Raw genomic sequence first — 22,885 nt, forward strand, 5'->3', positions numbered from 1 at the left:
TTTTCTTCTTTCTTTGCCTTGTTTCTTTTGCTCCAGTTTTTTTATGTTTATTTCCATCATTAAAGTTTACCTTCAGGTATCTTTAGTATGACCCTGTAAAGCTCATCAGCAGCTGTGTGCATGGTCAAAGAACTCTGACCAACTGGTAGATGTCACTGTGGACTAAACGTGTGGGGCCACTTTGTAGGGGTAACTCCCAGCTATCACTATGTTTGGGGGCTGGTCATTTTCACTAAAGTGAGATCCTTCAATCTCCTGCCTAGGACACATGAGCCTGGCTGCCAGCATTTTCAGAACCGATTGGAAGAAAGGAGAATCCCATACAGATTTTCAGTGAGTCCTCTAGTTTGCAGCCCACTGCACCTCCACTTAACAGAGGTCCCTTGAGGCTCTGATGCCTGAACCTTAGGGGCCTCTGTGACCATTAGCTGCTCTGGGCTTTTCCCTCTGCCGCTGTTCACTATGCCTGGTTACTTGTCCAGCTGCTTTCCAACATTCAGATTTTTTTTTTTTTTTTTTTTTGCTACTCACATCATCTTTTGTTCTTGTCTTACTATCCTTTCATTGTCATTTTAATTTTAGTGGTCTTTCAGGAGGGAGCAGGAGGGTATGTGTGTATCTGCTGTTTAACAGTCAGCACACTCTTCATTCTCCAGAAATGGATCTGTTCATAAGGGAACAGATATACCAGGAACTAAGTCACAAAAGAAAACACGGCAGCTTTGTCCTCTCCACACTTAAAAAGCTCAAGAAGTCACTTAGTTGGAGAATGACCCTTCTCTTTGTTATCCAGCTAGAAGGACTTGGTATTTTAATTATAATGTTTGCTTTGGTACCAGATTGGTCTTTTATTTATAACATGGTAATGTGTTTTGTTTTAATAAACACCTCACATCTAAAATGTTTAAGAGGTGAAGGCTATAATAAAAATAATAGTTTAGAAGATGAATAGCCCTTTCAGTTTTTTTAATATAAATTCAGCTATTCAGCTACTTTTTCACCCCACTCCTTTTCATTCATCATTCTTGTGCCTTTTATGAGTCAGTGATTCTATACTGATATGCTTGGAGAAATATTTAATAATCTTGATCAGATTATTGAATATCATTAGAACTAACCCAGAAGCCCATTAGGTAATTTTTGGGTTTTGTGTTGAGAGAGTGAAGGATTAAGCACAAGGCTTAATATTCAAATTGCTTCCTTCTTTCATGAATATCACAATTCTTTTTAACGGAAGTTTTACATAGTCCTTTTAGAAACTTCTTTGTGGATGGTTTTATCATCTTAAGTAAATATTTTATTAGGATAAGAAAAGGCATTACATGTTTAAAAAAAAAGTTTTCATATTGAATTATCCAAACACTTGGGATTTAAACTAGTTGCATAATGGACATTGGTAGTATTGTAGCCAAGACAACAAAACTCCAAATTCAGATTGCGTGGTATCAGGGAAATCAAATGGAAGTGGATTAGAGGTGTTTTGCTATTTGTGCTAATATTTTTAAACCAAGCTTGGGAAGTTTGAAGTATGTTCTGTGCAGTCAAGAAAGTGGAGTGAGAAGGGGGTGTTAATGTCTCAAGAATGAAAGCAAAACAGTGAAAGACTTCAGTGCCTTTAGAGACAGGCAAAAGCACGGAGAAGGGCAGCACAGGGAGTGGTCCTAATGCCGGTGAAAGGAAGCAACTGGTGGAGAATAATGTAAGAATCCAACATATCAGGACTCAGAAATGTCAATGGAAGCAGACTTGACCTAAATCAAAGGACTGACTGCAGAAGATCTTTAAGAAAGAACCTTTCACAGGTAGAAGGAAGGCTGAGCTGGGAATTGAAACTGGAGATGATTTCTCTGTACATATGTAGTTATACATACACCCCTGGCCTTTCACACCAGCCGAAACTGGCTTTTCACTTTCGCCAGCTGCTTCTACTGTGCAGCCCGGGACAGCACTGGGAAGGGGAAGGCGGAAGGTAGGCCACAGGGACCCTGTACTTCGAAACGAAACCTTGGTTCTTGGATGGTAGAAGAACATAATCAAGCAGCTCTAAAGTCACTGAGGACGTTCTCTCCCAGTGCTTCTCAATGGTTGTTTTATCAGCTCTCTTAATCAGGTTAAAATGCTATCAGTTCTGTATCTTGAGCTAGCAAAAGCTGGATGTGAAAACCATCAATCTTAAAAATTTCTCTTGGATTAAATTTTCTCTTGGACACCGAGAACATTTTTACCTCTGCGCGTTTCTGCATTGTGAGAGACACCATATTTCTCATTTAAATGTTACGCAGTGACACACAACATTTTTATTTGCCTTGAAACTCCTCCACTCCTTGACTTTTATTTGACCTTACATTTATCTGACCTTCACTTTTACAATATAAGCTTTTATAATCAGCCGTGTAAGCTTCTTTAAAACATGCCAAGGTAGAGATTTAGTTATACTCTGTTTGTCTTTTTAAAAATAAATAGCCATATATTTTTAATTTCAGGGCGTTTGATGTAGAACTGCTTTACATAGCCCAGTTCTTTAAAATCCCAATAGCAGAAATTGCTGTCAACTGGACTGAAATTGAAGGTGAGCATATTGTTTATGTTACAGCTGATCTTAAGTCGGGGGAAGACCTCAGACCATACAGTTGCCCAGTGACGTCAGCTGGCTTTCCTGTCACCCCTCGCCCCGCTCAGGGCCCACTCAGCTGTCCTGACTCAGAGAGGCAGTTTCATAGACAGTATTGCCTACTGATCCCCGCTACCTGCCTCCAGCTGGCTTACTGCCTTCTGGATATTTTTAGTCTCTTCTTAGGGTCTTCATGAGGCCTACTAGCTTGCCTAAGAAATTCAGTAAAAACTTGTACAGTAGACAGGATCGTGATGACTTCAGGCTACAAGCAAGGTGAATAGTCTTGAAGTAAACTTTACTGTTTATACCTTTTTTTTTAGTATTGTATTATATCATTGCTCAGTGAGTTTAGAATACCTACAAACCACTTTGCAAAGCTAAATGAAGAATTATAGCTACTTTTACTCCAAATATCCATAATCCATTCACAGCTGGTTTTTAGCTAGTGTCTGTATATACATCCAAAAATGTGAAGATCTCTAAGGTTTATAATATGTGATATCTATCATAATTCCTGATAATTTCTATTCAGAAGTGCTTAAACAGATCTCACTGTTTAGAATTCAAAATATATTCTAGTGTTCTCCTTTGCTTACCTTAGAATGATCCCAAATTAATTCACCGTGTGGGAGGAGCATTACTGGAGACTTTTAGTTACCTCTCCTCCAGGTGAGCATGGCCTCCTCTTGAAAAGTCAGTGTGGTATTAAGCAACCTGAGATGTTTAGGGACAGAAAAAGCTTAAGAACCAGTCTAGAAACCATACAAACTATGCACACCTCTGGGAATCTTGCTGAATCATACTGAGTTTACAGCGGTTTGACTCATTGCCATGCTAGCAGCACAGACCACCTGGGAAGGGAAGCAGGTGAGGGGATGCTCTGACCCGTTGTGCTCGGCTCCATCAAAGTTTCTGTGTTGCTCTGTGCCCAGCATAGACTCTATGGGAAGCTGAAGTGGGGGAAAGTACAGCTGCATTTCAGTTTAGATCATTTGCTCACTTTGCATTTCTCAGGTAGCTGATATTAAATCACATTAACCATTTCACTCAGTGAGCGGGTTTTGTGTTCATCATCCCCAGACCCTCTGCTCGAGACTCCCTGCTGGAGCAGGGGCCATCTGAAACTCTCAGTTTAGATGCCCCCAAGTTTTATTTCACATCAAGGTGTTTTGTTTTTATTGTTTTTAGAGAAACCATTCACTTTGGTTTTAAAGATGTTTAACTGTCTGGTCCACGATTTAAATAAAATTACAGTGGATGTGTTAACTTGATTGTGGTAATCATTTCACAGTGTATCCAGGTATCAGATCATCGCACTGTGCACCTTAAATACATTTCAGTTTTATTTGTCATTTATACTTCAGTAAAGTTGGGGAGAGGGGGGTAGGAAGAAAAAGAGAAAGCCAGAGCATTTGGCCTTAAATCTGGAAACTGTCAGTGGCTGTCCTGTGGTCCTGACCAGGTCACTTTACCACCCAGCACCCCAGTTAACTGAAACTGGAGGGGAAGGAGGCCCTACTGCTGAGTTACTTAAAAAAAACAATTCCAAGGGTTAAAACAAAGGAATCTAAGCTTTAAAACACGCTCAAGGAGGCAAATCTCATGGAGTCAACTGGGCTTGACATGTTGCCATTTGACAACCACTGGACAAGAAGGCGGCCTAACTAAGATGTATTTCTTTTATCTGATTTAAAATCTTTAGTAGAAATAGAGTAAAATTTGGATTTCTGTCTCGGCTTTCTTATCTCAGATTATTAATCTGTACTTGTATTATGTACAGAGGTGTGCCCAATTCTCTGTAGTGCATGAAACTGAAAAGCAGTGTGTACAACATGAAGACTTACCCCCAAAAAATCATTTTTACATGTACAAATTGTGGTTTACATACAGAAAATACAAATTATGGTGACTAGAAGCTCACAAAGATGGTGTAGATTGACTTCTAAAATACAGTTTTAACTGTTATATTTTCCTCTGAAAATATTTTTAATTTTAAATTATTTTTAAATTACAGGTTCCAAATTAGTTCCCTTTTGGAGCTGGCTACAGATGGGAAAGGATCTACTTTTTATACGCCTTCGGTATTTGACTGGTGCCTGGAGGCTTGAATGAACCAGAAAAGTGAATTAAGTAATCTGCCCTCTTTGACTGTATTCTTATGTATCAGTGTCACATTATTTCATTTGAAATTAAAAGTTTAAAGCTGGAGTAAACCTGTGTATTGTCCGCCTTTTAATAATTTCGAAGAATTTACTGTCAGAAGTAAAAATCTTTATACGTCTTTTTGACAAAAATTTTTAAGGTATTTATAGCAAAGGTCAGATTTCCCTTTGCTTTAGCAATTTTGTTTATTTATTAGTAGGTCAGTTATCATTATGATTCTGAGAAGTATAAACAGAAGACATAAGCATTCTTATTCTAAAATGCCTATACAATGCTCATGAATTTAAATATAAACAATAATCATATAAGTGTTCAGGTATTTAAAAATAAATATTTAAATGTATATAAATTTATATTAAACTCAGAGTTCATCCTATTAAAAAGTATAGGAAATTTATTTTAAAGAAAGTATATAGGCTTGTTCACAAAGGTATCTACATTCTTATACATTAGTCTTATTTATCTCCTTCCTAATTTCTCTTAAATATACCATACTTTCTTAGCTCCCGTCAGCCTTTCCCTCTTGAGTTTTTGTTAATAAAAATTAGAAATTCTCTATTAAAAAGAAAGTGTTATGATATTAGTAAATATTTACTTAACATCAGAAGCCTAATGTGTTTTTTGAGAAGCTAACGACTAAAAAACAGCCATTATAATGATCCCCTGAAACTCAGAATTTGATTGTTTTTGATGTTTTAAAGAAAGTAATGATAATACCTACCATTTATTGAGTGTTGACTATCTGCCGACCACTGTTATAAGCACTTAGTACATAATCACTCACCTAACTTTTACAACAGGAGACGAAACTGAGGCACAGAGCAGTCACCTGCCCAGCTCACAGGGCTAGGAGACGGAGGAGCATGATTTCAGCCCACAAAGCCCGGATCCGGGGCCTACACTCTTTCATGACTGTGCTACTTCAGTTTCTGAAGGTATGATATCTGGGGACGTGTAACTAGAAAGCTTCAGAAGCACATTAAGTACAACATTATAAGTTATGTGGAGAAGTAAATAAGCTAAAAATGATTCCAGTAGTTTCAACAACAGTGATACTGTCACATCTGCATCAGACTATAACCTCTCTTAAAACAGAAACCATTTCTTATTCAAATTAGTATTCTCACGGACTTCCCAGCCGGTCCAGGGGTTAAGAATCCATACTTCCATTGCAGTGGCCTGGTCGAAGAACTTAGATCCTGCGTGTCACTCAGCATAGCCAAAAAATAGATAAATAAAAATAAATTTTTTAAAAAACTAGTGTTCCCAGTACAGTGCTTAGCATAAACACTTAATTATTGATCAAGTGAATAAACAGATTATTCACTACCAGGTTTCGAGAACCTTTAAGTCACTTAAACAGAACAAGAACAGAACAAGTCACTTGAATGAGTCACTTGAACAAGAACAGAACAAGTCACTTGAACAGAACAAGGCTTGTGCAAGTAGAAATGAGAGAAAACAAACAGAATGACCTTGAGCATTTATAAGAATTTAAAGTTACAAGCCTTGAGCCAAAAATAAGATCCTTAATGAAACTATAATAAAACAATAAAATAATTTATTGCTATTTGCAAGCTAGTGATACAAATGTGTTTGAAGCATAGTGGAAATTTCAGGAAAAGTGTCTGCTTTTTTATGCAGCTCACCCTTGAGCACTGTTGCAGGTTTCTGATATGCTTGATATGAAGCACAGGTTCACCTAAGCTAACAGTGTGGTACAGACTCAGAGGCATTCTGTAAAAGAAAACATGTATCATATATAGGTATGGTTACCCCCATTTCAGAAATGAAGCAGGATTAGACCAGTGATTGGCCCGTGATCACACATAGCCAGTGTCCTGCTTCTACTAAAATAAAACAATAGGAAACATATATGGGTGTGATTAAAACTGAAGTACAGTCTCATTATAATCAAACAACATTATCATTGACTTTCAACCTTCTGACTTGTTCTTACAGAATATGTATGTGTACCTGGAGGTTGACTCAAGATTCTGTCTGAATGATAACATGTTTCTTGCCATCTGTAATGCTGTATCTCTGTCATGTGTATTTCCACTATTCATAGTTGATTCCCCAGTTCTGTTTTCCATTTTTTTTCATTCAGTTACAATAGCCTTGCCTTTTCTTCTATTTGTGTGTCTCCACAGCATCCTAAATTGTGATTGTTCAGCAAAGGTTTCCCAAATGGTTAGATAATGCCACCATTACAATTCATTTGCTGAAGAAAAGAATTACATGAATGAAGTTATCCATTTTATCAACAGCTAAATCCCCTGAAGTAGTCTAATGGGTTGCTTTGTTTTTGTGCAAACTCAAAAGCACCAAATCTACAAACTAATGATTTTAACATGTCCATCCTATATAGGACTCATTTACAATTCTCTGATTTGGAATTAAAACTCATTAGTATTTTGATGATCTCCAAAAGCAATACCTTACAGATTTGATCCTTTAGACAACAACTGCTGTTCTACAACCAAACGCTACAGAAAAGAATGGTAGCCTCACACCTGCTGACGACAGCAAAGGCTGAGTGAGGAGCCCAGATGCACTGCCTCATAAGGCTGGAATCAGGCACCTGGACACCCTGACCTGGGCGATGTCACAGAAGGCCCAGCGGCGAGCAGGACTTTCACCCCCAACAGCCAACCCTGGGTTTTCACTGGGGGTGCCTGGACTTGCGCTCCCTCCCTCCTGGGATGGGGTCAGAGGAGGTGCTTCCTCCTGTGGCCGAGCAGCAACGAAGCCACCCCACCTCGCTGACAATGAAGACCACGTAGTGAGCCAGAACTCCTACCCCTACCCAAGTGTAATAAACCATCCCCCTTCCTTTGAGTGTCAGTGGGGGCCAAGTGGGGAGCCCATGTGTACACCTCCCCCAGCAGTATAACAAGATGGTGCTTCTCCTTCTCAACCAGAGTAGCGTCAGCTAAAACAAAAGGTCTGAATAAGATCCAGAATCACAACATCATAAAAAATGTCCATGTTTCAAAAGAAAATCACTCGTCAAAGCAGGAACCAGAAAAACCTCAACTTGAATGAAAAAAGACGAGATGCTGACACAGAGATGTTAGGATTCTCTGAGAAGGATTCTACAGCAGCCACGATAAAAATGCTTCCACGTAATTACAAACATGCTTGAAATTAATGAAAAAATTAGAAAGCTTCAGCAGAGAGACAAACTCAGCAAAGAAAAAGAAGAGATTGAGAAGAACCAAACGGAAATTTTAGAACTGAATAAAAAGCTTGGTGGAAAAGCTCAACAGTAGAATGGGAGTGGCAAAGAAAAGAATTGGTAAACTCAAGATAGCACAATAGAAATTATTCAGTCTGATCAAGAGAGAAAACAACAATAATAATAATAAACAGCTCAGTGAAACTAATAAGATCTAACATTAGTATTATCAAAAACAAAATACTAACTGAAAACTTCTCAAACTTGGCATAAGGCATAGAATCATAGAATCAGATTCCTTACAGGATAAACCCAAAGAAATATATACCAAGACACATCATAATTAAACTTTGGAAAACTAAAGACAGAACAAATCTTGAAAGCCACAAAAAAAAAAAAAGACGACAGCATCCCTATAATAGGGAAACAACCAGAATGACTGGATTTACCATCAGAAACTATGCTGGTCAGAAGGATGTGGCACGCTATTTTTAAAGTACTAAAAATAAGAAACCGTCAATGCAGAATCTCATACTCAGAAAAAAAAATAATAACCTTCAAGTATAAAGGGGAAATAAAGACAATCTCAGATGCTTAAGAGAATTGGACACCCACAGACCTACCCTAAAACAATGGCTAAACAGAAAGAAAATATCAAAGGAAGGAAACTTGGAACCCTAGGAAGGAAGAAAATACATGGTAAGAAGAATATTGATGAATACAAAAGACTTTCCTTCTCTTCAAGAGTTTTATATTATGTTTGATAGTGGAAGCAAACACTATAAAAGTCTGATGTGGTTCTAAATATATATAGCAGAATTTATAAGACAGTTTATTATAGATGAGGGAGGGTAAAGGGGCAAAAACAGAGGTTACAGGCATTGCAATCCCCTAGGCAATCTTCTGACATCACAGCTAGAGAGCTATGACCCACTGCTGGAGAATCAGTAAGCTAAGTGTGCAATTACAGCCCAATCTGTCTTTTTTAAGATAAAAAGTATTAGCAGAAGGTGACAGGTTCTCATACTGAAGAAGGTAGGGTAAGCATTTGACCCATTAATATTTTCCACTGTGATTACTATTCTCTTTCCATTAAAGAGAAGAGAGAACCAAGATTATATAAAGAAATGAATTGAGATTGTAAAATTTAAAATCCTGTTTAGTCAAGTCCCATAGAGTTTTTTAAATTTCTCAAATACCTGTGCATTCACCATTGCGGATGATTAAATCAGTGCACAACAGCTGAGTTTTAGCTGCAATTACATCACATTCACTTTTTTTAAATGACCATTTCAGAAAACATACTTCCAAAAAACTGAACCTTATTTACATTTCGTATAGGAAATATATGTCAGAAATTGAAATTTCATTCAAAAAGTGCTTTCTTGCACATCGTTCTTCCCTCTGGACAGACAACAGATTTGGATGGATACTGTTTAGGTTAATCACGAGACATTTTTCCAGTGATGAAAGCTGTGCGCATCACAGTTTTCTCATCTATGAAGTGATAAGACAGAGACAGTACATGAGCTGCCTCCCTATAGGGTTACTTCTGAATTAAATGAAATAATGCACGCCTAAGCTTTAAAAAGAAAAGTTTTATGGAAATGTAAGATAATACATATGCACACATCAGAAAGAATATTTTTTTACTTGGCAAATGCAGAATGGCTCAGCGGTGAAGAATCCGCCTACCAGTGCAGGATGCAGGTTCTATCCCTGGGTGGAGAAGATCCCCTCAAAAAGGAAATGGCAACCCACTCCAGTATTCTTGCCTGGGAAAACCTACGGACAGAGGAGCCTGGTGCGCTACAGTCCGTGGGGTCGCAAAGATTCACAATAACAGATGCAGAATAATATCTCATATTTTATTGTTTGTTTATAACCTTTATTCTAAGGTAATATGACTGTTTTTTATCCCTCCACCCAAACTTCTCTCTTAAAGAGGAAAGCCAGAAGTAAAGAATCTGTTTTCTTCTTTGCTTAACTATTTTCAATAGAGGTCTTAAAAGTAGACTAAGGCTCACCAAACAATATGCAGCATGATAGAAGCACAGACACGATTAAGATCCTTTATTAGTCTTAAATTCTATATGAACATGAAACATTATATTTGTACAGAAAATGCTTTCAGAGATGTTCTTTTATTCTCATGTAAAGAGTTTTGAATATCTCTTCAATCTCTCCTAGGATTCATTCCGTCAGAAGTCATCTATAAATTAAAAATAAAGAGCAGTGTGTGGGTCAGTATAAACTTGATCAAGCCCTTATAAAAAAGAAAATGTCACAGAGCATGGCAAAAAGTCAACCTGTTAATAAACACCAGGGAGAAACTTGCATCTTCCAACCAGGCAACTTGCTGGTCTAGTGGGCTCAGCCTGTCCTTTAAAATAGAAAGGGAGAGACTTTTTCCTCATAGTTTGAGTTAAAGGCAAAAACTTGACTTGAAGGGTTTGGTTAAAGGGATGGTATTAGGAGGTGGGGCCTTTGGGGATGATTAGGTTTAGATAAGGTCATGAGGGAACTTGAGGTCACATGGGAAGCCCCCATGACAGAGTCAGTGTCCTTACAAAAGAGAAAGAGAGGAGAGCTTGCTCTCTTGGGCACATGAGACTATAACGCAAAGACAACCACGTGCAAACAAGGAAAAAGGGTTCTCACCACACACCAAATCTGCCGACACCTTGATCTTGGACTTCTAGAACTGTGCTGTGAGAAATTTCAGTTGGTTAAGACACCTGTGCTTAGTAGCAAAACTCAGCCATAATTCTGTGATGCCTTAGGATATTGCCTTCTATTTCAGAACATAGTCACAAAGTTCCCAAATCAAAACTAAATTTATCTTCATCTTAAACTCCTGCTATTCAGAAAGAATGGGACCCCGTAGAGTTCTGGAGGGATCAGATGCCACAAAATCAAGCACCATCCCCACAACCCACAAAAATGATACTGAAATAAATAGATGATATTTAAATGAAAAAGTCATTATAACTGGTTTGGAGTGTATGCAAAATATACCATCAAATAACTTCTACATAAAAATAAGAATAAGCCTTATCCTCATTGTAAAGGTAAGTTTTGTGAACTGTATGACTCTCTCTCCAAGTCCTTCAGCTTGCCCACTGCTTCCCCAAAATGACCGTGAATCACCCCTAACTTCACCCCTCAACACACAAACACGCAATTATTGTTAGATTTTCACAAAGAAGACCAGAGGCAGGCATTGGTACAACAGATGAACAAAGCAGGATCTTCGCATCTATGGTTTACTGCAGACTTTGTCACACTTTGCACTGTGCTGGGCATATGACAAGTGAAAAGAATGAACCTTCTCATGGGTGAGGGGGCTGCCCTTCCAACCACCAGTTTATGGGCTGCAGACGCTCACATTCTGCCAAGTTCTTGTAACAGAAAAGGGAGGGGGGCTTCATTTTGCCGTGGTTTTCAGGTTTTGAACCAAAATCTTACTGGCATTTCTACCAAATCACAACCCATGACTGAATAACCCATTAATCCTGTAGTGTAGTTTTTTGGTGGAAGTTGTAACGTGTGTGCGTGCTCACCCAGTCGTATCCAACTCCTTCTGATCCCATGGACTGTAGCCCATCCAGCTCCTCTGTCCATGGAATTTTCCAGGCAAGAATACTGGAGTGGCTGCCATGCTCTCCTCCAGGGGATCTTCCCAAACCAGGGATCGAATCTGCACCTCCTGTGTCACCTGCTCTAACCAGCAATATAATTGCAGCCAATCAAAAAATCAAGAGGAGAAAAATAGTGGTTAGATTTCCTGTTGCAAGAATATTCAGCTTCTGAAAAATGGGATGTCAACTCTGAGCCTTCCTTCCCAGAGTCAGCATTTTCTCCTTGGAAATCAGATATGATTGTTCAGAGGGTCTAAAGGATTATTAACTTGCTCTCCTAGGTTTAGGGGATACATGATAGGCATGGAATAAGTGATAGGCTAACTTCTGGATGCCAAAATTTCTTGGCATGTAAAAGAGAATGCACAGAAAACACAGACTACACATACTCAGAATCTGCAGAAGCAAGGCCTGCCAAGAGCACAGAGAACTCCGAGAACCTATAAAGACTGTGCTGGAAGCCGGAGCCAGCACTGCAGAGGTTATCATTTCTTGCTCTGCGTTGAGTCCTCTGCATTGTCTAATGTACCTAAGGGAGGCAAACAGTGGCTGGGTCATTTCTTAACAATAAAAAAAAAACAAATAAGCTACAGGGTATCAATTCTGAGGATCTAATTAGTTTACCTGCAATAAAATGCCCAGGAAGTGCGATTGGTAGCAGTCCAAAGGTTTCCTGGACTTTCACACCCAGAGCGATCTCAAACTTAACACCTAGCCTGGAGCACAGGTTGTATAAAGATGATTCAAGTGTTAATACAAATGCTGTTTTACACAGGGTCGTTGCTCAGCAGACAACAGTGTGATAATCCAAGCATGGCATCTGCCACAGGAAGAAAGGGCAGTGCTTTGAGGACAAGAAAAGGCAGTTCAATCCACGGCCTTGCGTTTCACAGGTATCAGGACCTTCTGGAGGACCGATTTTCCTACATACAGGAGCAAACTGAATGCTGTCCCTTGTGGCTTTATTCTCTTTTCTTTTCTAGTATTCTTTCATCCCTGCAGTAAATGCCTTTTCTATGAAGAACTGCTGGCTGATGGGGGTCAAAGCCCATCAGTAAGCTGGTGGCATTTCTTAGACATGTTCTGAGCGGGTTCGAGGGGCCCACAGCGACCTCCAAAGACAGGCTATCCAGGGGGGATAGCCGGGCCGTGGGCAAGGAAGGTTGTCCATTAACCCATTAACGTTGCTCAGTGCCCATAAGGTTGTACCTTTATTAGATTAGATAACAGTATATATTATAGGCTAGGCTGTTAAGCAAATAAATACGGGTAAGGAAACGACAACCCACAAAATTACATGCCTAGTTTTAACCACCACTCACCACTCTGAGTGAGTCGATTTTCATCCGCTTATGCAGGGGCAAACCAGTTACTCTGGCGCTGTCGGTTGGGGGTAATGACCCCCTTTACTCTTGCAAAGCAAGTAAGAGACAAACAGCAAGGAACAGCCACCCTCAGGGCCCAGAAACACGTCGGGAAGAGCCACTTGTTGGGGGTGGCGGTTTCCAAACCGATTTGTCTGTCCCACACCTAGAGTTCTGGAAACGGTCCTCCGGCCTCGGGCTCTAGGTGGAGAGGCAGGACGTTCGGGGAGAGAGGCGCGAGGTGCCCCCGCCGCCCAGCCGAGGGGGCCGAGCCGCGGACGAGGGGAGTCGGGTCTCACGGGAGGACGCGGACGCCGCCCGGGGGGCCCGGGAGACCCCGCGCCGGGGCGTCCCCGAGGCGCCCCCGCCGCGGGCTTCCGCGCACGTGGCCGCGGGGCGGGCCGCGCTCCCCCCTCCTCGCGGGCTCCCCGAGCGGCTCCGGGCGCGCGGCGGCGGCGGCGGCGGGCGGGGGCGGACCCGCGAGCAGGACTCCTGGCGGCTTTCCAGGTCGGCGCACTAATACGGGCGATGAGGCTTCGCGGCTCCAGTCTGACTGACGCCGGCTGGGGCCGCCGCCGCCGCCGCCGCTGCAGCCGCTGTCTCGGTCCCCGCCGCCGCCGCCGCCGCCGCCGCCGCCGGGCCCTGCAGGCGCTGGGCGCGCGCAGCCAGGCAGTGAGTGCGGCCGCTCCGAGCGGGCGGCCGGGGGACCCACCTCGGGGCGGGGGGCGGCCAGACCTCCATGGGTGGGTGGATGGGGGGGGCGATGAGTAGCAGCGCGGGGACAGGTAAGAGATGCCCTCCCCGGCGCGCGCCGGGCGTGTGCGTGTCTGGACGCGTGTGCAGCGAAGTTTTTCTTCCACAGGGAAGGGTCTGGCGTGTGGCCGGGGCGCTTTGTGCTCCCCGTCCCTGTACCGCCTTGGTGGGGCCTGTCTGAGGTGGAGCGGGAGGGGACGGCTCCGGGGAGACGGCCGCGCGGGCCGCCGGCACCTGGGACCTGTCGGCGAAGGCTCGGGCCGCCGGCGTGCGGGGCTGTGGCCCGGGGAGGGGGCAGGGGTGCGCCTGCCGTCGGTCCCCCACACCCCTTCCCGCCCCCGGGCCGGAGCTGGGTCCGCACCGAGGACAGGCTCCGTGGAGAGTGAGACTCGCAGCTGAGTAACCGTTTGCCGTGGCCGGAGGGCTTGGGGAGGACACTGGAGAAATCGGGGTGCATGCAGGGCAGCGAACGTGACTCAGCTGGCCTTCCCTGGCCCCCTGCCTCATACCGTTTTTACTGTGCTTACCTTTGAGGCAGGCGAAATGAGCAGGAAAAAAAAAGTTAGGAATGTTGTTCAAGTGTCTCTAGGCTAACGCTTGGATTGTGTTGGGAGCCGGGGTGTTTGTCTTTTTCCTTCGCCTGCCATTCGGTGCCAAGTCTCCGCAGAGGGGAGGGGGGCGAGGTGGGGAACAGATGCAGGAGACGAAGTGACGCCAGCATTGTGCTGGGAAGGAGCGGGGTGCGTTTTTATGGATGGCTAATCGCTGACAAGTCTTCCCGTTACTATTCCTTCCTCCTCCCACCCTTGACAGTGGAAATTTGAAATGATGGTTTAGAAATACTCTGTTGACTTGTTTCTGGGCGGGAACTGGGTACTCGTGAGAAATAACCTACAAATGAGGTAAAATCGAGTTTGAGAATGAAATTGCACGTAAATTCTTTACCCAGTAATTCACAGTCGGATACACACCAACAGGTCTCTGTGGATGGCTTTGAATGGATCCAGTTTACAAGCACCATTTTCAGTGGCTTGCCAGATTTCTCGGATGATCTTTTGGAAGCGTTGCGGAACAGGAATGATAGAGGATAGCTGTAAAGTCATAAGGCACTTAATAATGCTAGCTCCTTGGCCATAACTGAGCCAGGCATTTGAGGCACCCTTCTGGGTGAGTGATAAATTAATCCTACAGCATATCTTCTGCCTTGGGATTCCTGTCGCTGTGAGGGAATGCCATTGGATGTTTACATTGTAGAAATAGTGATCTATATTTAAAAAGGAAGTAAAAGTAAAACCCAAACACATTCCCCTAACTCCAGAGAGACAGTTCAATTAGTAAGTGCCCTTATGTTTGTAGGAAACCATGAGCAAGATTTTGGACCGCTTTCAAGTTGTGGTTATCCAAGAAGGACGCTGCAGATAAGAAAATGATGTAATCATTTATAAATAAGGAGCGTTTAAAATATATTATGATAGAAGTTGCAAATAACATATCAGACAAGTAACTTTTAGTGGCAATGATTCCCTTCATTGATAGCAAGACAACTGTCTTTAGCAGACAGCCTTCAGCCTGTTAATCTATTCTGACACAACCAACTCCCATTTTTATGCTTGACTGGCCATCCTTGTCAGAGCTGTTTTTTCGCTTGGGCTCTGTGGTTTCAAGCTATGTTTTAAGAGAATGCCAACATACCCTTGATCTGAGCAAACTCATTTTTATCAGTACAGTGTTTGCTACAAATCAAAGATACAAACAAATTTTAGGCTAAACTTCTAAATATTTTGCAATTCTCACATCTTTGTTATTTATTAAAGTCAGCATGAGCTATTTGACTTTGCTTCTTTTAAAATTTTCTTCTTTTTTAATATATTTCCACTTAATGAGTAATCAGAAAATATTCACAAATGTCAAGTACTACTCTCTGATTGCCCAAGACCATGGGATGAGACAGAAAGGTTTTTGTTGTTAATGAAACATTGCTAAGGATTCTAGAAGTAATAAACAACTGGTAAATCTGTTTATCCTTTCTAATCATGTGGTCAGTTGGAGGGGAAAAAATCTGTCCAGAAACTATTTCATAAAGATTAAAATAGTCAATTTCAGTTTTACAAACAGTTTCATTCTTTTTAATGAGAGTACAATATCCTTTGCCGTATTTGAAGAGTTGGTATTTAATAAGTGATCACCATAGCACTTAAGCAACTAACTAGTTTATATCTGACATCCCCTCTGCAATAAATAAAACAGCAATTTCATCATGTTTGGCTTAAGTATGTTGGAAATAATATTTATACACAAAATGTACTCCAATATAAGGAAAGCTAAAAGTTACGGAAATGAAGAAGTGGTTTTTCTTAAATTTGGAAAACATACTACCTTGAATTTTAAAGCTCTAACGAGGCATAGGGCAGATTTTCTGCTCATCATGTCTAACATTTAGTGAGAAATTCAGAAGCAGGGAATAGTCTGGAATGAAACTATAAATGTTTAACAGTACATCGAAAGCATGAGTCTCTTCAAATAGTTGTAATTCTAGGCTGTTGGATTTATATTTCCTTGGTTACTGTTGCCAGTGAGTTGAAAAGTTATTCTAAAAGGGGGAAAAAAGCAAACAGTAAATTTGTGAGTGAAGTTAATAGTATGAGCACCTTAGAACATTGACCTAGTGAACTGTTCATGACAAGAGTAGGGGCATAACAACAAGAAAAAAATAAATATCTTTTGGATATAAACTAACCTTTTAAAATAAATATTCTTATAAAATTATGTCTCTCAAGAAACGTGGGCTAACTAGAGTTAAGATTTCAAGATGTTTGTTAGCATTAGAAACCATCAGACCCATAGAAGCTGAGTGTTCTTGCCAGTGGCCCACAGCCTGACACTTGCCACCCCAAACCATCTGAACAGCACCCACTACTCTCTGTGTTGGCATTGAGCTGACCCCAGACCAATTTCCAGGCTTATCTTCTCACTCCTTCCATATTTTATGCTGCAATTAAACTAAAGAATTGTGATTTCCCCTGCTCATTGCCCTGGCTTTCCTCTCCTCTGCACGTGTCCTCACGCCAAGGCCTAGAACGCCTCTGCCTCCCCACCTCTCACCAGATCCACAGACCTGCCAGCACCTTCCTCATCTTTTACAGTCCTGTCCAGGTGTGTCCTCCCTTGACACCTAATGGCCCTTGGCATTTTGCACCCTTGTATCTTGCCTCTTGGTGAATTCCTCATTTGCTAATTTCCTTCTTCTCTTCAGTCCTGTCAAAACTCTATGAAGGAAGAGACCTTGTTTTATCTATCTTTTCCATTTGTTTCATGCCAACTACAGTGCCCTGTCTAGTGCTTTGTCAATAAATATTAATTCAGTGGCACGTCTTTCACTGAACTCATGGTCTGAAATAAAATCTGTAAAGGAGTTTCCCCTAAATGATAGGTGTTAATGGTCCATCTTTCACGAAGCCAGTGTTGAGCTGGAGCTGAGGACTGAAGACCCGTGGAGAGGCTGTGGAAAGTGACCCCACCCCCACCCCTGGCCAGTGGAGCCTCTTTCTCCTGAATATTGTGGTTGAGCATTAGAGTCAGGAAAGCTTCTATGATACTCTTATTGCATTAGCAATTTTCCATATCAGATTCACTACATACACAATGGAAACCATTTAGCAAAGAAAACCCCAGATTTTTAATGTGATACGGCTACCACAATGAAACCCTAATTTGATTCCACAGAAAATTGCTAACACAATATGTCGACCCTCTTCCCCCGCCAGCAGTAGCCACAGAAAAACTGTTTTTAGTGTATATGTTTCAAACTCTGCTCACAAAAGAAGCTGACTGCTGCTGAGATGAGCTTCTGTTTTGGTCAGATTGGATGTAGAAGTGGTCTCGTCAGTCTTGTCAGAAGACCTTAGTCCCCCTTCTGTGTATTACTCATTACGTTACCAAAAGATACTAAACCCAGTCTTAGCATGCATCATGTTCTGTTTAGTGGTTCAGAATTAATAGAGTTAACATAATGTAAAAAATACAATTTGTATGTAAATATCATGTCTATATAATATGGTTGATTATATGGTTTTAATTGGGAAGTCTAATGAACTCAAAACCAGTTTTCTAAACTCAAGAGACTCTGAAATTTTCAAAGTTTAAATGCAAAATTTAAAGTGAAAATGCATGAATATTAAGATACAGATGATAAATGTATATGTGCAGAGCTGTATCATGTCAGAAGGCCTAACCACCAAAGAGCTGTTGGTTCTCACGCTTCATTCCCTAAATCATCTTTAATTCAAAGACAAAACTTTAATCTATGAAATCAGTATAAAGGAGTTCTCCAAAGTCCTGAGTTTTCCAAAAATACAGCTTTTATTTTCTTTTTTGGTGGGGGCTAAATACTAGCTATCAAAATCATTCTCTCTCTCCCTTCTGATTATCTGATAACACTGGTGGGGATTATTTCTCTATATGAAATTTCTCTTAGGGAAATTTAATATTTCATATCCGATGACTTCCTTTTTCCCCCTTTGTCACATTTACCTTTGAGGAACTGCACATAGGAAACGTGTTCCTCAATCATGCAGTGGGTTTAGGGCTGCAGTTGTGCAAAGCTGTCTCTGTTTACAAACACTGGGGTTATCGGGGATGGCCATCTAGTTTCCTTCGCACTAGACAGATGAGAGTTCACATGTGCTCTAGGGGCCACCCAGATGTGTTGATGGCCTTGGGGATTCGTCCTGAAGCAAATGAGAGGGTTTGGAAGTGGTGGAGGTGTCGACACCTTGAAGGAACAACGGCTTCACCTGATCGATTCTGAGAGCACCTCCCCAGCCGGTCGGGCAGTGCGGGGCTCCTACCTTCACAAACCCGTCTTAACGCATGAGATATCTTCTTCCGTGTAGCCTAATATTTTTCATTTTTTAATCTGTTAAACTGCTTGGAAGCTGATCGATTGTAGATTTGCTCTAGTTAATGTGTGTGTGTGTGAGTTTGTTTTTAGAAACTGCAGTCCCTTGTGAAATAGGTATTTGAGGCAGTTTATCAAAAGCCTGGAAGGATTTTGTCCCAAGCACTTATGGGCTTTGGAAGGTTTAGAGCAGATTTGCAGATTTTTTTTCTTAAGGAGAAGGTGATGGATAGCAGAGTTCATCTAAAGTGGTACCGGTTGCTTTCTGAGTTGTTTAGTTGCTAAGTCATGTCCCACTCTTTGTGACCCCATGGACTATAGCCTGCCAGACTCCTCTGTCCATAGGTTTTCCCAGGCAAGAATACTGGAGTGGGTTGCCATTTCCTTCTTCAGGGGATCTTCCTGACCCAGGGATCCAACCCGTGTCTCCTGTATTGGTTGGCTGGCTGGCTGGCAGATTCTTCACTGCTGAGCCACCAGGGAAGCCCTGCTTTCTGAGTACTTGTATCTAATTTAATTGACTTGGTAGTACCGCATTTCAGAAAACAACTCCAAAAAAGATGACAAATTCCATCAGAATTCTCCATCTCTTGGTAGAATATTTAATATCTCCTATTAATCACACTTCATTATAAATCCATTCATTCATCTTGCCTTTTTATTTACTAAGACTCATACTTGACAGGATTGGAGTTCTGTAGGAAGAGGAAGGAGAAAGAGTAGGTCATTTAAAAGTTGGTGCATTAGGACAGTTGCAAGGGTTAGAGGCAACTGAGCTTGAAAGGGTGCGGCAGAAAGCAGGTCAGCAGATGCCAAAGGTGGGCATCACCTATTTGGGTTAGTTTTAGCAATATTAGAGGCCACCTGTATCAGGAGTACAGGTGAATATTCATTGGAAGGACTGATGCTGAAGCTGAAACTCCAATCCTTTGGCCACCTGATGCAAAGAACTGACTCATTGGAAAAGACCCTGATGCTGGGCAAGATTGAAGACAGGAGGAGAAGGGGACAACAGAGGACGAGATGGTTGGATGGCATCACCGACTTGATGGACGTGAGTTTGAGCAAGCTGTGGAGTTGGTGATGGACAGGGAAGCCTGGTGTGCTGCAGTCCCTGGGGTCGCAAAGAGTCAGGCACAACTGAACGAGTGAACTGAATTGTACCAGGAGTGGAGAGCCTCTTGGTGGGCCGGCCAGCGAATTTATCATCTCTCAGGACATCGTTTCTCTGGGAAAAGGAATTCCCCAGTTTTCTGATGACCACACAGAAATGAATATGACTTGTTTGTAAAGTGGGACCGCCAGGGGTTAAAAACGTGAGTGATTATTATTAATGATATGAGTGATTATTAGAAGCCAGTGAATGTGAAAAATGAGAAAATGTGTTAAGTTAAAAAGATATGCGGCCCCAATTGCTTTTCTTTCCCTTGTTGATACCTTTATATCATTCTTGCCCTATCTCCTAGTGAAGTGAAGTGAAAGTCGCTTAGTTGTGTCCAACTCTTTGTGACCCCCCTGGACTACACAGTCCATTGAATTCTCCAGGCCAGAATACTGGAGTGGATACCTTTTCCCTTTCCAGGGGATCTTCCTGACCCAGGAATCAAACTGGGGTCTTCTGCATTGCAAGCAGATTCTTTACCAGCTGAGCTACCAGGGAAGAATCCATTTCTATTTCCTAGGAGTAGTTGGATTTCATTTTTAGGAGCAAAAGTTGGATGTGATGTTTGTCAAAGACAAACCCTTGTGTACATATATGCTTTTCTTAGGATTTATTATTTATTATGTGTTTCCCAAGGCAGTTGTTAGGTGTTGGATGCTTGCAAACGGTGACAGATTGGTGCCTGGGTGTTATTTCAAAGGAGTGTTACCTTCTTTGTGTGATAGTTGAACTAAATTGACTGCAAACAGTCATTTTAAAAAAATTTTTAATACTGTATTGATTATGTTTCGGGGTCTTCTTAAAATGTGATTTTGTGGCTGTAAAAGTTGCTCTGGAAAGGGGGACTGACACATTTGGTCATTTGTTCAACGTTATTTACTCTATGCCTGTTGTACCTATACTGCCTGTGAGGCCCCGAACCATGCCCTCGGGACCATATAAAAAGGTAACCACATAAAGTAGCATAATAAAGTAAAACTCTGGTCTCCAGGATTTCTTAGCCTAATTAAGAGAGAGAGAGGTCAGGAAAGCAAATATCAAAATGTTTACCTAAGATTTTTTATACCAAAAATTGTCATCTGATTTTTGTATTCTGATTTCTCTCCTTTTTTTCTGGCTAAAATTCCATTTTAACTGTGTGTGAATTTTGAGTCATTCTTGACAAGGATAATTAGGACCATATTATGGTCCTTACAGTCCAAAGCCCCATATAAATAAAGAAGGCTGAGTGCCAAAGAATTGATACTTTTGAACTGTGGTGTTGGAGAAGACTCTTAGGAGTCCCTTGGACTGCAAGCAGATCAAACCAGTCCATCCTAAAGGAAACCAGTCCTGAAGATTCATTGGAAGGGCTGATGCTGAAGCTGAAGCTCCAATCCTTTGGCCACCTGATTCGAAGAACTGACTTGTTGGAAAAGACCCTGATGCTGGGAAAGATTGAAGGCAGGAGGAGAAGGGGACGACAGAGGGCGAGATGGTTGGATGGCATCACCGACTCCATGGACGTGAGTTTCAGCAAGCTCGGGGAGATGGTGAAGAACAGGGAAACCTGGCGTGCTGCAGTCCACGGGGTCACAAAGAGTCGGACATGACTGAGCAACTGGACAGCAACAAAGGACTGTAAGCAGAGATGAAACAGAAGGCATCATGGGAAAGTGATGCAGTCAGCAAGTCCCTGTGCAAATCTAAGGATGCTGAGGGCATCCCTGGGCCTGGAATTGCACCCCTGTGTCTTTCAGGAAAAGGACACTTTACTGCTCTGATTTCCCTCATTATCCTCTGCTGTCTCAAGAGGGAGTTTGCATGGCCCCTCCTATAGGAAACCTTCCTCAGCCCTTTTAATATCAGTTATAAAAATGTACCTGTTACCTGTCTGATGACTGTGTTTAGATTTCTGTCTCTCCCTCTGAAGACTGTAATTGTAGAGGAAAGGTACCACGTTTTTATCTTGAGATACTCAGCACCTGGCACCATGTCTGGTTCCTCATCACTATTTGATGAATTTAGTTCTTCCTTTGACCTTTTTCTTTTCTTTTCCCCTAAGATAGGTCAATGTTTTGTAGAGTAAGGGAAGAAAGCATTTGGATTTTAATCTCTAGGCACAAGAAAACGATTCCATTTTAACCTTTGGTCAAAAGAGAGGTACTTAGGTGTTTGAACAGGAGAATCACATACTCAAAGGGGTTTGAAGGAAGGTGAAGATCAGTTGTAGAGGCATGATGCATGTGAATTAGTCCACATTAGGACCCGGTGAAGCTGCTGAGTTGGTTGATACACCATGAATGCCTTGGGCCATTAAAAATCTGCCTTTCCCCAAACTTCAATGCATAACACACCTCATTAGTGATTCTCTTCTGTTGGTGTTTAATCTCATCTTTCAGGCAGCCTGTGGCCAGGAAACTCAACCTCCCATGATATACACACATCAATAAAACGTTTTAAATTTCCCACGCATCATTATTAAAAACACTTGAAATGATCTTCACAGACACTGAACACTTTGTGAGTATTCAAGTACAGGTTGATGTTCTCTGTAACGTCACCTTAAGTAGACAGATGATTAACCAGGACAGGAAGGAGGGAATGCATTCTATAACTCTGCCTTTTGGAAGAATTTATTGTATCACATCAACAAAACAATAGGCATCAGGTCAGCAGTTGGAGAAGGAAATGGCAACCCATTCCAGTACTCTTGCCTGGAAAATCCCATGGATGGAGGAGCCTGTAGCCTACAGTCCATGGGGTCACAAAGAGTCAGACACTGAGCAACTTCACTTTCACTTTCAGCAGTTAGACTAATAGCATTCGGCCTAATAATAAAAGTTACTATTAGTGATAAAACTGGAATTTACCTTCACTCGTGTAACATTTATTGTAGTACAGACCTGGTGTGAAGCTGTCCAGCCCACAGCCTGTGCCCTTTAGAAGGAGCTTGGCATCTCTGGGGAAAACAAGTAACACAGTGTCAGGAGTGAAGGTCGGTGCCTGGTGAGGGGGAAGCCCAGGGGTGCTGTGGAGGCTGGTCCATGCTAGTGCCCCGGCCGCAGAGATCGTTCCCAGGAAATCTTCCAGCTCCATCTTTAGTGAGGAGCAGAAGGTGGCTGCATACA

General features: G+C 41.8%; 3 protein-coding genes and 1 long non-coding RNA gene across 9 annotated transcripts in view; 2 read left to right on the forward strand and 2 right to left on the reverse strand.

Annotated features, from left to right (window-relative positions):
• The window catches only part of ALG5 (ALG5 dolichyl-phosphate beta-glucosyltransferase), a 28,159-nt gene extending 23,337 nt beyond the window's left edge, over positions 1–4,822 (forward strand). For 4 of the 5 annotated variants that reach the window (XM_040267056.1, XM_040267055.1, XM_040267060.1 and 1 more), the window contains 2 exons: positions 2,484–2,569; positions 4,629–4,822. In XM_040267056.1, the coding sequence (XP_040122990.1) occupies positions 2,484–2,569; positions 4,629–4,726 (184 nt within the window). In that variant the 3' untranslated portion in view covers positions 4,727–4,822. The remainder of the gene's footprint in view (positions 1–2,483; positions 2,570–4,628) is intronic. The other variant, XM_040267057.1, reaches the window with a different exon arrangement.
• Positions 4,823–10,016: 5,194 nt separating this feature from the next.
• LOC120883109 lies at positions 10,017–13,312 on the reverse strand. Of its 2 annotated transcripts, XR_005725669.1 has the most exons (3): positions 12,922–13,312; positions 10,268–10,667; positions 10,017–10,170 (listed from the first exon to the last, which is right to left on the reverse strand). It is a non-coding gene; the product is annotated as an uncharacterized LOC120883109 (long non-coding RNA). The 2 variants fall into 2 exon arrangements; XR_005725668.1 differs by lacking the exon at positions 12,922–13,312 and having other exon boundaries at positions 10,268–11,563.
• A 167-nt stretch (positions 13,313–13,479) lies between these two features.
• LOC120882901 (predicted GPI-anchored protein 58) lies at positions 13,480–14,223 on the reverse strand. Its single transcript, XM_040266718.1, has one exon. The coding sequence runs from the start codon at positions 14,221–14,223 to the stop codon at positions 13,480–13,482; it is 744 nt and encodes a 247-aa protein (XP_040122652.1).
• The window catches only part of SMAD9 (SMAD family member 9), a 63,025-nt gene continuing 53,695 nt past the window's right edge, over positions 13,556–22,885 (forward strand). The window contains exon 1 of the mRNA XM_040267062.1: positions 13,556–13,635. The gene's annotated coding sequence lies outside the window, so the exon portion shown is untranslated. The remainder of the gene's footprint in view (positions 13,636–22,885) is intronic.

This window comes from Oryx dammah, unplaced genomic scaffold (assembly GCF_014754425.2).
Source record: "Oryx dammah isolate SB20612 unplaced genomic scaffold, SCBI_Odam_1.1 HiC_scaffold_24, whole genome shotgun sequence".
In the NCBI taxonomy this organism is placed as follows: domain Eukaryota; kingdom Metazoa; phylum Chordata; class Mammalia; order Artiodactyla; family Bovidae; genus Oryx; species Oryx dammah.